The sequence below is a fragment of the Argiope bruennichi genome, chromosome 9, assembly GCF_947563725.1.
Source record: "Argiope bruennichi chromosome 9, qqArgBrue1.1, whole genome shotgun sequence".
Taxonomy (NCBI): Eukaryota; Metazoa; Arthropoda; class Arachnida; order Araneae; family Araneidae; genus Argiope; species Argiope bruennichi.
The window spans coordinates 85,968,132-85,984,078 of record NC_079159.1 but is presented as its reverse complement, the minus strand read 5'-3'; the positions used below and the strand labels follow the sequence as shown (position 1 = coordinate 85,984,078).

At 29.8% G+C, this 15,947-nt stretch overlaps 1 protein-coding gene across 2 annotated transcripts in view; it reads left to right on the top strand.

The window, feature by feature from the left end:
* LOC129984713 (hemicentin-2-like) overlaps positions 1–15,947 on the top strand; it is a 516,003-nt gene that overhangs the window by 331,865 nt on the left and 168,191 nt on the right. For both annotated transcript variants that reach the window (XM_056094654.1, XM_056094653.1), the window contains exon 8: positions 4,686–4,973. In XM_056094654.1, the coding sequence (XP_055950629.1) occupies positions 4,686–4,973 (288 nt within the window). The remainder of the gene's footprint in view (positions 1–4,685; positions 4,974–15,947) is intronic.

The window sequence follows — 15,947 nt, the reverse complement described above, 5'->3', positions numbered from 1 at the left end:
AAATTGTACCATTGAATGTTTAGTGTTTTACAAATATCTAAACATTTATTTCATTCAATAGTTTCAACATAATTCATTGATTCGTTTCGAATTAATAAAAGAATTTAAAATGTTTAAAAAAACGTATGTAGCATTGAAAAGAAAGGTAAATGGTTTCATTGACTTATATATGATTACAAAAGATCTGTTCAAAACATTTTACGGTGTTTTTTTATGTGAACAAAAAAATTATTTTGATATCAATAAAATACAAGAAAATATTCATACAATTTTGAGAAGTGTTATCCAATAACTCTAAGAAGAAGTTGATGAAAAAAATAGTAATAATGAATTATTAGAAAAAACTGCAAGGAAAAATGCATTTTTTTTTCTTTACTGGTGTTCTTTGAAATAATGAATGGAACAAAAAAAAATGCAAGAGCTATTTAAATAAAAGAAAAATGCTTCTTATTTATAAAAAAAACGAGTTGATAAAAAAAAATTTGAAGAAACAAATAAAAGAAAGGAAGTTTTATATGTCTTTTGGGAAGGAATTTGAAACCAGAAAATAAAGCCATGTATATTTATTTGATGTTTATGAAAAGGCTTTTTTATGTCATGAAAATTTAAAAAAAGTGATCTGAAGACTGAATGCCATTTATAAAAAAGATGAAATGATATAATAAATTATGTGAAAAAGAAAATGCTTTTTAACAAATTTATATACAACTAAGCATAACTTTGTGATGCCAAGTATTGGCTCAAAGAATTAAAAAAATTAGCTCAAATTCATTAAAAAATAAAACTTACAGAAGAAAGCGAGGATAGGAACTTTTTTAGAGTTTTAAACGCATTTTATTTTTTATACTTGACTAGAAAAGAATATTTTTATAATAATTAAGGTTAAAAATATCTCATGTAAACGCTAAAATCAAGAATATTCAAAAAAATTATTCATTTTAAATAATTTATATTTACTATAAATCACTAAACATTTTAATTTAAAATAGTTGTAATTTTTTTCGTTGTAAATTAAATATTTTAACGCACATGAAGCAAGAAATTTATTTAAAATATTAGTATCGAATTAATGATATGTCTTATTAAAATTCTACAAATCCTTTCTTATTCTTATTATGTTAAATATTTGTAGTATGACGTTTCTCAAAGATAAATAAGATTGTCCATCCATTTAAAAGTTATAAAAATCTGAAAGTTGTAGCAAGTTAAAGGAAAATTTTTATGATTAGAATTCATGTGATTGCTCATTCAAAAGCTTGGAAAATATTTTTAAAAAACGCAGCCGAAAATTGATATGGCGGCCACATTTTGTTAATGATTTCGGAAAGAAAATCTTCAAAAACAAGGAAAAGGCTGGCTAAAAACACTTGTGATTTTATGCAATTTGTTTCGAATTACGTTATTCGAAAACATAGTAGATGAAATTTTACCCAGCAGCGATTAAAATTTTTTTAACGAATCTACAGATAAAAACAAATGTTTTTAACAGATTTTAAATTTATTTATTTTCATTATATAATTATTAAAGTAATTATTTTAATAATGATTAAATTGTTTTAAAAATACTAGTTAATTTATATCAATTATAAACATTTGCAATAGTACTAATAAAAAATGTATAAGAAAAATAATAATTTTTTGATAAACATTATTTTTATTAGTAAATAGTTAATGGCAATAATTTATTTTATAAAATTCTCTAATTCTAAGAATATATTTGGCAACACATAATGGAATTTTTTTTTAAATAATGTGAAAGATATTCTTTTAGTTGTGTTTAAAATTAAAGGATATGTAAAAGAAATTTTATGAGTGGATTAGAAAGAAAAAAATTCCAGTCTTCGTAACAATCAGATATTTATTTTTAAATGTTAATAGATTTTATAAGTTTACCATTTTTCAAACAGTTTTTAATTCCTTTAATTCAATTTCTACCCACATCATAAATCTAATCCCAAATGTAGAAAAAGTTTTTAAAAAATATTATTTTCGTTGAATATTATTTAAATTTAAATTATTGCAATCTGTAATTACCCACGCATATATTAAAAAGGATATTTCAAGAAGTTGTGATATATATATATATGAAAGTATAAATTAATTGCTCTATATTTTTTATATCTCAGTTTTACAATCAATAATTTAATAAAAATTCATGCTTTCCTTTATATATCATTCAATTTCAATGAATGTATTTTGTTTATAAAAAGATAAATATCATTCTTTCTATCATTCCTAATTAAACAAGATAGCTATTTCAAATTTCAAACGATATTTCCAAAATTATTTCTTCTGCAGCAGAAACGTGCCGGGTATTAGCTAGAAATTTATAAAAAAAATAAATAAGTAGGTATAATAAATATTAAAAAAATTCTATTTAATATATACTATTTTAAATTTCAAAATTATGTGACGTTTATTTGATTGTTTCTGAACTTCTGTTTCCACAAAGGTAAGAATCATCCTTATCTTGATAGTGGGCAATACTACAGCAGAAACTAATGCAAAAATTATGCATTAGTTATGCATAGTGTTACCATGTTAATCTTGGGGTGTATTTTTTTTAATCTCTATCAAGTGACCACAATGATCATAGTATCCGTGCCTTGGAAATGCAAACAAAAGAACCAACAAAATAGGAATATTGGCCTTCGTTATGGCTTGCTTTTTCAATGTCATAAAGATCTCTCCAACCATTGAAGATTTGTATTTATTGTATTTTGTCTTCATATTGTAATGTTACAATTTCTTTGTCTTTAATTCGTGATCTTCAGACATCTATTTCCTGCAAAGTATTGAAACTTTGTTCTAATTCACCCGGAATATAGTCTTAACATCATCAATATCAATTTCTTTCTTTTGTTTTTTCATAGCAATATTTGTATTATGAATGGGATCAACTTGTGAGTCAACCAAACATCTTGTCTAGTGTAGGATTTCTTAACCTTGTGACACAAAGGAAAATTCCTGTTTAGATGAGGAATTAACCTCTATTTGACATTTCTTTGTAGTACGCTTGATACGCGGATAAGGATAATAACAGATGTTCGAAATAAAATATATTGCATGAGATTCCTAACTTTCTTATCCAAAAGAGTTTTACGCATCCTAAGTTTTCCTGCACATTTACTGTGTGTGAGTCATTTTTCTTGTCGTGTTTTTGCGCAATAGCTTCTCAGGGTAAAGACCCCTGAGCACCCGAGGGCAGAAGTCTGACGTCTAGCTCATATGAAGAAGAAACACGCATGCACTCGCTTGCACAACCCCTTTTCACAGGGAGGCTCATTCACGCACCTCACAGATAGAACACAGGGTAGAGAACAATCATGCCCGAACCAGGACTCGAACCTGTAACGCCTAGATCACGGGGAAGACGCGATACCCCAAGGCCAGTGTGTGAGTCATTCTAAAGATGATAAGAAACGTTTTAAATAAACGTTTAATAAAACGTTTAATTTAAATTCTTTTCCTAATGAATCAAAAAGGAAATTGTATTGTTTTTAGATGAGGAATCATCCTTTGTTTGGCATGTGTACGTGTACTGAATCTGGTATCATTATATAGATAGTTGGAGACGATGTCATTGATTGCTCAGTATCGTAGTCTTTGGCCACTTTATTCAAAGGAGAATTACTTTTTTAGACGAAGTATCAATCTCTGTTTGACGTGTATCTATCTACATTGAGTTTGTGTATCAACACGATAAAAGACTTTCTAAATTCATTGATCAGTATAAACTTCTCCCCCTAAATGAACGAAAGAAGAGTTCTTTTTAAATGAAATTATTTGTTTGGTGTGTACATAAATTATACAAGGTATCGTTTGAAACTAACGGAGGACGATATAAATTCCAATTCTTAATACTATTTATCGAAAATTAAGTTTCTTTTAAGCAAGATCTATGACAAAGGATACAATTTTGATGCATCGTTTGTCAAAAGCTTCGTCAAACGATGTATCTGCTACTGAATTCCTTAACATCCAAAGTAAGATTTCTTGCATTTAAAATATTTTCATTCCATGTTATTTTCATTAAAGGGTATTAATTTGATTTTCATTCAAATATTCTAGTTTCAAATATTGAATTTCCAAATGAGGCTACCGAGGTCGTTAAAGCCAACAATTTTTCTCCGAAAGATAATGCGAACGTGCCAGTTATTTACCGTGTATTGAATATACCATATTCTATTGAACGTTGAATTTTGCATTTTTATCGATAAAAATCAAGCTTATACACCTATCTCAGGGCTAGAACTGACAGATTTTTGAAACCTTTTTCACTTCAGTTCCTTTCTGGAATGGTGGTTGTTACCACCTGACCTTGGGGAATTCTATAGAGTGCCAAAGTCCGCTTTTGCTTCAGAGGGCAAGTTCACGCCACAGTTGTCGAAATTAGGCAACAGAAAACTTTAACGCTATTCTAGAATATTTTTTGCATCCTGAAATGGAATGGTATGGTGTGTTTGAACAGCCACCGTTATCACTGACTGTAATGTTTGAAATAATTACTGTAAATAGAATCCTAATCTTTCCTGTAAAAGGAACAAAGATACTGTGGTATAAGTTGCATCTTTGAACGTTTGAGGAAAACAATTAGTTTGAAACCTGTTTAAGTATATTCTTTAAGTCATCTGTGTGACTGTGATTATATTTTGCTATAAAAACATTCTGTTATTTTCTTTCAGATGCCCCTGTGTGCAAGGAGAACCAGCAAATCACTTACGCTGTCGCCTTGAACGAGAGTGTCACTGTGCGCTGCGAGGTGGAAGCCGAACCCACAGATGTCACATTCAAATGGGAATTCAGCAATACAGTTCACAAGCACTACAATCTGCAGCATAAAGCAAAAGGGGTGGTGAGCACGGCTATCTACACCCCTGTGACCCCTGCAGACTACGGAACTTTGTTCTGCTGGGCCAACAACAGCATCGGACACCAACAGTCATCCTGTTTCTTCACAGTCATCGCACCAGGTAAGATGCATCAATTGTTTGCGAAAGGCCATTATTCAGAATAGATAATGGCGTTAAATCCATTATTTATGTAGGACGATGTCTAGGGATAAAATGAATTTTGGGAAAGAAATGATAATAACCGAGTTAAATAAAGAGTTAGTTTGTTAAGGTTAAATAGAATTAAACATTTCTATATTTACAATATTAGACTATTTACAAAAAGGATATAAGGCAGTTTAAATAAAGAGCATGGTTCACCTGTGAGATGGAACGCCAAACATGGGCAAGGCCTAAAGTGGGTTTGCTTTCATTTTTTCTTTTTAAAACTGTGCACATAAGAAGCGTCAGACCTTACAAGTCCATTCCCGGTGAAAAAAAAATTGAGTGTTCTTCTCTCGGAAGCTTTTAAGACTTCTGACGTCATGCACACGTCATCTTTTCTCACTTGAGTGTTAAAATTCATCTAGATCTGATTTGATATAATCGATGTTGCCATCTCTTACAATAGAAATTAAATCTCCATTTTAATTAATTATTATCCCTTAATTGAAACAAGTTTACAATTCTTAATATTATTTTCTACATTTATTTTGATGGCGTTCTTCTTATGTTGTTGATAAACCGAAATTAACAAGATAGCAAGTTGTTTTACTTGCTTTTTTTTCCACAAGCATTTTTTCAAATTATTAGATTGTATTAAATTGAAACAGAAAACAAAGCTATAGAATGAAATGGTTTAGTGTCTTTTTAAAATATACTCCAAAATTTCACAATTGCATTTTTCAGCTGGATTACAAAGTGATGGATACCTTCTTCATAGAATTTTAATTGAGGTTTAATGAATGATGTCTATATCTTTACTGTCCAAGTAATAAAAAGGGGGACATTTCAATGGCTGGCTTTTTCAGCAGAAAAAAGCATTGAAATCACATGTGAAAGGTGATGCATATGGTTTGTGTTCCAATGCTGTCTACCAATACTTCATCAACTTGCTCTGTGTGTGAGCGGCCTATGGAGTAAAATTACTCCAGAAGATACTGGGAACGATTGTGCCAATTCGGCAGATGAACCAATGGCGGAGGATATTCTCCCACATTTCTTCATTCGTAGATGAAGAGTAACAATTTTCAAAATCTAACACCATCTGCCGTTAAAAAACGAATAACTTCATATTGTTCTTCTTCAATCGTAAACATGATATAAACGCCATTAAAATGACAACCGACTGTTTGTTAGATATTTCTTGTATACAGCCAACTACCCAGACAGCAATAAACAATGCAGTATCGACAACTTGTTGGATGCTATTGGATGATAATATTGACCGACCCCTAGTGTATATCGCTTCTTCCGTGCAATTACCTAGGAAAAGTTGATTCCACAATAATGTTTTTTTTTATCGCCCACTTTACATCTACATGCCATTTTCATTACACTACTCATAATACACCAAATTAAAACCATTGTTCCTTTTTCATTTAATGCACTGTTCCGTCTTCATTTGATTTAATTTGAATAATATTCATTTTGATATTCTGTTTTATGAAGATTCATTTTATAAATATGTTAAGAAGCTTTTACATTTTTTCTCTGATCAATTTCTAGTGAAATATAAATAAATAAAAACTTTTTCCGCCAGTTTTTTATGCATTAACCCTTTCTAGGGCCATAGGAAGTATGCTTCCCACCAAATTTATCAATCTTTGTATGAATTTATGTAGGTTGGCATAAGTTCTGATAATTTTTTTTAGAAAGACAGAAATTTAGATGTTTTAGTTCTTTATTTTATACAAAATGATGTGTCTTGATTTGATACTTAATTATTAATTCACCAAATGAATTAATTAATCAAATTAAATTTATCTAATAAGTTAAATGAATCCATTTTCTTATTCTAATTTCAAGCCAAAAATATTTTAACATAATATGACTAGAAAAAAATGGCCCTTTAAAGGGTTAAATCATATCATTGGACGTCTTAAAAAGTACGCTTGATTAATATAAATAGTTAACAAACAATAACTAGTATTGCAAAGCTAAAATTATCAGAAATGTCTAGTACCAAGCATCTCATTTTCGAAATAAAAGCCATTTGTACTTTATTATGTTAAATTTAACAACAAAACGGCTATTTTCCCGGCCATTAACTGATATGCATCTAATCTCTTGAAACTCCCAAACTGTGATTATGTAATTATAGAATTAAAACCCTTTATGCGGAATTTGTTTTTAAAAAAATGTATAAAAAGAATACTTACACAAGAAATTTGAAACTGCACTTTTCCCGAAGAAAAGCAAATTCGTTTGCTTTTTAACTTCTGAATGCCAAAATATGTTCGTAAATCCTTGGAAGAAATGATCTAATGTGTTTTCCTGTTACGATGTTCGAGATACAGTACAATTATTTCAATGTATTAGAAGTACAATTAATTATAGTACAATGTGTTAGAAGTCCATAAGATATTACTCTCTTTGATCGATATTCTATAGCTCGTTACTAAATGGATCTGCTTTGATAATGATATTATCAATCATTATAGAGTGCAGCCTACGGTTAAATTTCGCTTCCTAGATTTCGTGCTGAGGCACATTATCTTTGCTGCTGTCCATTCTCTCAAAGGAGTTGGGGACAGTCATCAAAAGAGCTTTCAGGAAATTTATAGCAGCTTTCTTTAAGTAATTTTGGTTTGTATTTTGGTATATCGTTTTCCCTGAGGTCTTGGTAACAAAACGAATTTAAAGAAGTGTCAACAATAGCAATAAATAAAGTTACTCTAATTTAATCTAATGTGTTTTAAATAAAACTGGTTAGTTCCAAAAGGATCCGCGACTTTTAACTCATTATGTTTCAAAATTTATTACAACGATAAAAATAAGTCATAGACTGACGATTCCGCCCGAAGGCATACGGTAAAACTTCAATGATCGGAACAGCAACACTGGTAGGAACTATGATTGAGTCCTAAGAGCCATCACCGGCCACGGTACGACCCCTCCTTAAAGAAGTACATCGCGTTATCAATGGGAGGAGCCAACCCCCACCTTTTCGTATACCCACAAGGGTGGCGGGAACCAACCACCATGCCGGAATCTCCTCCTCCTCAATTACGCAGGTTTCTTCCCCAGAGGGCCCACCGATGAAAATAAAGAAAAATTCAAAAAATAGAAACAATAACTTTTGAATATTTTTCGAGTCATTAAAATAGTAGTTCGTTGCTTCCTTTCGTTACGCAATGCAAATCTATACGATACAAAAATCATGTGTCTTCCTTTTTTTTTCTTACTTTACATCCATATAAAATAAAAGTGATATATATCTTCCTTTCGTTAAGCAATATACATCTGTTTGGTATAATAATGCTAGTTTTTTTTTTTTTTTTTTTTTTTTTTTATTCCGCGGGATACATCTACAGATACAAAAATAATATATATCTTGCTTTCGTTAAGCAATACACATCTTTTTGGTATAATAATGCTAGTTTTTTTTTTTTTTATTCCGCAGGATACATCTACAGATACAAAAATAATATATATCTTGCTTTCGTTAAGCAATACACATCTTTTTGGTATAATAATGCCAGTTTTTTTTTTTTTTTTTTCCGCAGGATACATCTACAGATACAAAAATAATATATATCTTGCTTTCGTAAAGCAATACACATCTTTTTGGTATAATAATGATAGTTTTTTTTATTATTATTATTATTATTTATTCCGCAGTATACATCTACAGATACAAAAATAATATATATCTTGCTTTCGTTAAGCAATACACATCTTTTTGGTATAATAATGCTAGATTTTTTTTTATTCCGCAGTATACATCTACAGATACAAAAATAATATATATCTTGCTTTCGTTAAGCAATACACATCTTTTTGGTATAATAATGCTAGATTTTTTTTTATTCCGCAGGATACATCTACAGATACAAAAATAATATATATCTTGCTTTCGTTAAGCAATATACATCTTTTTGGTATAATAATGCTAGTTTTATTATTATTATTATTATTCCGCGGGATACATCTACAGATACAAAAATAATATATATCTTCCTTTCGTTAAGCAATATACATCTGTTTGGTATAATAATGCTAGTTTTTTTTATTTTTATTCCGCAGGATACATCTACAGGTATAAAAATAATATATATCTTCCTTTCGTTACTAACTACACATCCAAATGGCACAAAAGTATAATATTGGCTTTCTTTTGTTACGTAATACTCTATATAGTATAAAAGGCATGTTACCTTACTTTTGTTTCACACTATGCATCCATATGCCACAAAAGTTATATATGTCTTCCTTTCTTTGCGTAATACACATTCTGTTTGGTAAAAAAGTGATAGATTTCCTTTGTTCTGTAGTACACATCTATTGGTACAAAAATGATATATATCTCCCTTTCATTTCATATGACCCATATCCATTCGTACACATCCATATGGTATAAAAGTAATATTGCTTTTCTTTTTATCTGCAGTACTCTATATGGTACAAAAATGATATATATCTCCCTTTCATTTCATATGGCCCATATCCATTCGTACACATCCATATGGTATAAAAGTAATATTGCTTTTTTTTATCTGCAGTACTCTATATGGTACAAAAATGATATATATCTCCCTTTCATTTCATATGGCCCATATCCATTCGTACACATCCATATGGTATAAAAGTAATATTGCTTTTCTTTTTATCTGCAGTACTCTATATGGTACAAAAATTATATATATCTCCCTTTCATTTCATATGGCCCATATCCATTTGTACACATCCATATGGTATAAAAGTAATATTGCTTTTTTTTTATCTGCAGTACTCTATATGGTACAAAAATGATATATATCTCCCTTTCATTTCATATGGCCCATATCCATTCGTACACATCCATATGGTATAAAAGTAATATTGCTTTTCTTTTTATCTGCAGTACTCTATATGGTACAAAAATTATATATATCTCCCTTTCATTTCATATGGCCCATATCCATTTGTACACATCCATATGGTATAAAAGTAATATTGCTTTTTTTTTATCTGCAGTACTCTATATGGTACAAAAATGATATATATCTCCCTTTCATTTCATATGGCCCATATCCATTCGTACACATCCATATGGTATAAAAGTAATATTGCTTTTCTTTTTATCTGCAGTACTCTATATGGTACAAAAATTATATATATCTCCCTTTCATTTCATATGGCCCATATCCATTTGTACACATCCATATGGTATAAAAGTAATATTGCTTTTTTTTTATCTGCAGTACTCTATATGGTACAAAAATGATATATATCTCCCTTTCATTTCATATGGCCCATATCCATTCGTACACATCCATATGGTATAAAAGTAATATTGCTTTTCTTTTTATCTGCAGTACTCTATATGGTATAAAAGTGATGTTACCTTCTTTTTGTTTTGGTACTACACATCTATATGATATGAAAGTTATATATGACTTCCTTTTGTTCCGCAGTACACATCTATTGCTATAAGAATGATACATACCTCAATATAGTACAAAAGCGGTATTGCATTCTTTTTGTTTTTCAATACACCTTATATGCTACAAATATGTCTCTCTTTCGTTCGTCAGGTTGTCCACATTTCTTCGGGTACATTAAAGTAAAAATTCATGATAATATGGGTCTAGAGTACATCCAAGACTGGAATAATTGTTATGCTTTGTAATAAGGTAATAAGTGTTCCAAAGCATAACACGTATCTGTCAGCTGCCACATACACAGCGTCTTTAATACTACCCCTAAAGGGAAAAATCGCAACTTATAAGATCTGAAGATCATTGGATCAATCGAAAAGGCATAAATTGTCAACACCACATCAGCCAAAGTGTCTCTTGGTATAATAAACCTCATCTTTTATTATAATACCTAATGCATTTGCGCTGTATCTTGTGGCCAGCATAGAGATAGAAGCGAAAGTATGAAGAAAAAAAATTGCTAGTGTTACTACGGAATTAATATATGCTTTTTCTTCCTCCGTCCATGTCATGCTGAAGAAATTGAATTGATATTTTTAAAGTTATTTCATTTCAAAATTTAAGGTGTATGTACGCACTTGAAACTTCAAAAATCGTTCAAAATACCGAATATTTTTTTTATTGCTTAATAATGTTCTCTGATCCTTTAGCTTTTAAACGATACCTAGATGTTGTCAATATTCAAAATATTTCTCGAGTTATAATTATTTTTCTTGAGGTGCTTTCATTAAAAACTCTAAGTACGGTGTTTTTAAAACTCATTTTATGAAGAATGATATTTTTCCACTATGTTGCTTCATTCAAACAATCATAACTCAACAAGAAATGAACCAAATACAGTTATTTATATGTCAAAATAATCTGTATGAAATAGCGGATGTTTTGTGTCTCAATCAAAGTCATATTTATAGAAATAAATTTTTAATAGCTATTTAAATGTTAAAATGACAGAAAAAATCTCGCTTTTTCTGTTCATCGTTGAGGAAAAAATTGTTTTAAAAAAACTATATATTTTTATAACTTGATTGAGGCAGACAACATGAAGACTAATATTAGGCATCATTTCCAACTGGAATTGTGTGCCTGTACAAATTAGAATTTAAGATATCATGTTTCAAAAAATAGGCTAATTAGCTCATTAAATATTATTTAACTAATTAATAATTAGTGTAATATGGGTTTTTCTCACTGAAATGAGTTTAAACATATATTAATGACCTACTGTGAAAAAACTGGATTTTTAAAGTTAAAATTTTAAAAAAAATCTTCTAGTGTGTACGTATACCTTAAGGATTACCTTATAGTGAAAGAAATATAAAAACGTTAAAACTGCATTACATGTTAGTAGATGAAAGCTGGAATTAAACTCTAACTTAAAGTTTTAATCAATTATTTATATATATAAAAAAACCTTTTAATGCTGCATGAAACACAATCGCCAAATAATATCTGTCTTAAAATGCTATGTATTATTTTCTATTCTGAAATGCTTTAAATTCAAATTTAAGTTATTCCGAAATGCTTTATAAAAGAAACAAAAAATACATTTTATATTTTTGAAGGCGTCTAGAAAATTTACAGCTTTCAAATTAAAAAAAGTAATTGGAAGGCATATTTCATGCTATATTCATCGCCTGTTCGATGAGGAATTTCATATAATCTTTGCATTTCTAAATAAACATTAACGAATAACTTCAGTATATAACCATAAAGAGACTTTTTGGTCTTCTATTCAGTTAATGTTATAAATCCATATTAATAATAAATAAAACTGACTTCAAAGCAAATTTTGGGCTTTAATATGTAAATATTAATAATGGTGCTCTTATATTTTAAGTTGATAGCAATATTTTGTATATATAAATATATGCTATAAATTTAAATATCTTCTATAATGCGAAAGATTGGAACAAAGTGTAAACATCAAATTAATATTGAAATGAATGTTGAGCTGCTGAGCAAATTAAAACATTAATGAAAAATTACCCACGCAAGACGCAATGTATTTCTAAATGCAAATATGCTTACTTTAAGTGTTTCATTAAATTCAATGACTTAATGTTTTCAGCGACCGATTATTTGCATATTATATCAATAATATTAAGTTAGATCATCTAACTCTGAAAAGATTCATTTCAGTATGACGAACCGAATAATTATCTAAATTATATTTGTACAATAAACAGCATTTTTATTGGTTAGTTACGCATGTACGGTGGTAAAAATTAACTGGCGAAATCCGTCCACTCGTTAAGGCTTTGTTGAAGTTTTATTTTGCGATATCTTTCTCATGAAGAATGTATTGAGAAATAGCGTTTTTGTCATTTTTCTTGAAACTGGGGGCTAATGTTGAGCAGACAGTCAGTAATGACATATTTAAAGGTCATAAGCTTTCATATAAAATAAAAATTGGCGACATCGAACCATTTGTACGGGCTATAAATGAAGGGATTTTATTATTATTATTTTAAATTTATTGATATTATACACCAAAATTTCAGATTAAATCAGTTACAAAATAGATTGGTGAATGTCGGAGTTCTGTGTTATATTTTTTTTAAATAAAAAGTTCATTTAACCCTTTCTAAGGCCGTGGGAAGTATGCTTCCCACCAAATTTATCAATCTTTGTAGGAAATTATGTAGCTTGGCATAAGTTCTGACACATTTTTTTAGAAACACAGAAACTTAGATGCTTTAGTTCTTTATCTCAAACAAAATGACGTGCCTTGATTTGTTACTTAATTATTAATTAACCAAATTAATTAATGAATCAAATTAAATTTATCTAATAAGCTAAATGAATCCCTTTTCTTATTCTAATTTCAAGCCTAAAAGTATTTTAACATAATATGACTAGAAAAAAATGGCCCTTTAAAGGGTTAATCCCATAAAGCTCTAGAAAGAAATATATTTAGAACAAATAATATAGTACCAGAGTTAAAGATATTACAATGCGTAGAACTATTCCTTTTGTCCCATTCAGTATCAATAAACTTGTATATTAAAATTTATTATTTCTAATTCGCCAACAGTTCGTAGGGTCGTGGTTGAGTTTTTCCTGCCTTCGATATCGGATGATTTCTTGTTCGATTCTTGGTGCCGCAGAAAATGTACCGCTTTTACGAGTACTTTATCTACATTTAACCTAAACAAAAAGTAATGCCTAGTATTCGGTAAAGAGTTTTTCTAGACGTCATCGATTCTCTGGCAGATAGAGATAGAGAGTATTACGATATTGGCACTAAAACAAAATAATGATGAACGCTTTATTATAAAATCATGACATCTTCATTAGATCATGCCGCAGAAAATGTACAGCTTTTACGGGTACTTTACCTACATTTAACCTAAACAAAAAGTAATGCCTAGTATTCGGTAAAGAGTTTTTCTAGACGTCATCGATTCTCTGGCAGATAGAGAGTATTACGATATTGGCGCTAAAACAAAATAATGATGAACGCTTTATTATAAAATCATGACATCTTCATTAGATCATGCCGCAGAAAATGTACAGCTTTTACTGGTACTTTACCTACATTTAACCTAAACAAAAAGTAATGCCTAGTAATCGTTAAAGAGTTTTTCTAGACGTCATCGATTCTCTGAGCAGATAGAGATAGAGAGTATTACGATATTGGCGCTAAAAAAAAATAATGATGAACACTTTATTATAAAATCATGACATCTTCATTAAGTCATACCGCAGAAAATGTACCGCTTTTACGAGTACTTTACCTACATTTAACCTAAACAAAAAGTAATGCCTAGTATTCGGTAAAGAGTTTTTCTAGACGTCATCGATTCTCTGGCAGATAGAGATAGAGAGTATTACGATATTGGCGCTAAAACAAAATAATGATGAACACTTTATTATAAAATCATGACATCTTCATTAAGTCATACCACAGAAAATGTACCGCTTTTACGAGTACTTTATCTACATTTCACCTAAACAAAAAGTAATGCCTAGTATTCGGTAAAGAGTTTTTCTAGACGTCATCGATTCTCTGAGCAGATAGAGATAGAGAGTATTACAATATTGGCGCTAAAACAAAATAATGATGAACGCTTTATTATAAAATCATGACATCTTCATTAGATCATGCCGCAGAAAATGTACCGCTTTTACGGGTACTTTACCTACATTTAACCTACGCAAAAAGTAATGCCTTGTATTCGGTAAAGAGTTTTTCTAGACGTCATCGATTCTCTGGCATGTAGAGAGTATTACGATATTGGCACTAAAACAAAATAATGATGAACGCTTTATTATAAAATCATGACATCTTCATTAGATCATGCCGCAGAAAATGTACCGCCTTTACGGGTACTTTACCTACATTTCACCTAAACAAAAAGTAATGCCTAGTATTCGGTAAAGAGTTTTTCTAGACGTCATCGATTCTCTGAGCAGATAGAGATAGAGAGTATTACAATATTGGCGCTAAAACAAAATAATGATGAACGCTTTATTATAAAATCATGACATCTTCATTAGATCATTTATTACATCATTACTTTCAAACCACGAAATGTTAATTTTTTGCCGCATGGCTTATCCTCGCACGCAAATTACAATCCCAACGATAGAGTTTCTGGTCATTTCTTCCCTTAAACTAGAAAATGAAGAGTCCGTGCTCATTACTTTAATGCGTAAACTCCAGTTTAGTTTAGAAGAGCACTGAAGACGAATTAGTTCATCTGCATCTACAGGATCCGTTCCTAAGCTCTCCCCACCACAACATCATTTCCTGGAGACTTGAGTAATGCCTTCATCTGCATACTAAGTAATGGGAGATTGAGATAATTTGGGTCGATTTATAGTTAAGGGACATCTGCTTTTTCTCACGGAACGCGTTCATTAAAGGGGTTTGAAATTCAACGCCTCCAGAAAAGAATATAAAACTACCTGAAACAGAAAATATTTCAATTAAATTCTAACTTTTTGATGGAAATTGTTTATTGCATTCGAATTAGATTCGTGGCTATCTTGTCTAATGCGGCATTAGAACAGACTGGGGAATATAAAAATCTTATGTGGGAATTCTATTAATAATCAGTATCAAAAAGAATAGTCTTTTTATGTCAAATCCATATATGTACTGTACTGTATTGATATGTACTGTAATGTACGATTAAAAATTTATTTCAGAAAAAAAAAAGGAAAAAGATAAAAGATTAACTAAGATCATTTTTATGATGTCTCGCTTTTTAGGGAAGCTAATTTTATAAGGTAAACAAAATGGTAAAGGAAACGTTTGATTGTTTTTTAGAAAGATGTTGAATCCTTTGCAGATCAAACTTTTACTTTTAATTAATTTTTGACTTAAAAATTTATTTAAAAAAAAAACTCTATTAATAAAAATACTATACACATTTATAGATGTCAAGGAAAATACACATTTTAAAATAAATTTTATGATGTCTCATTAAAAGCCTGTACACTCACCACATATTTGTAAGATAAATTG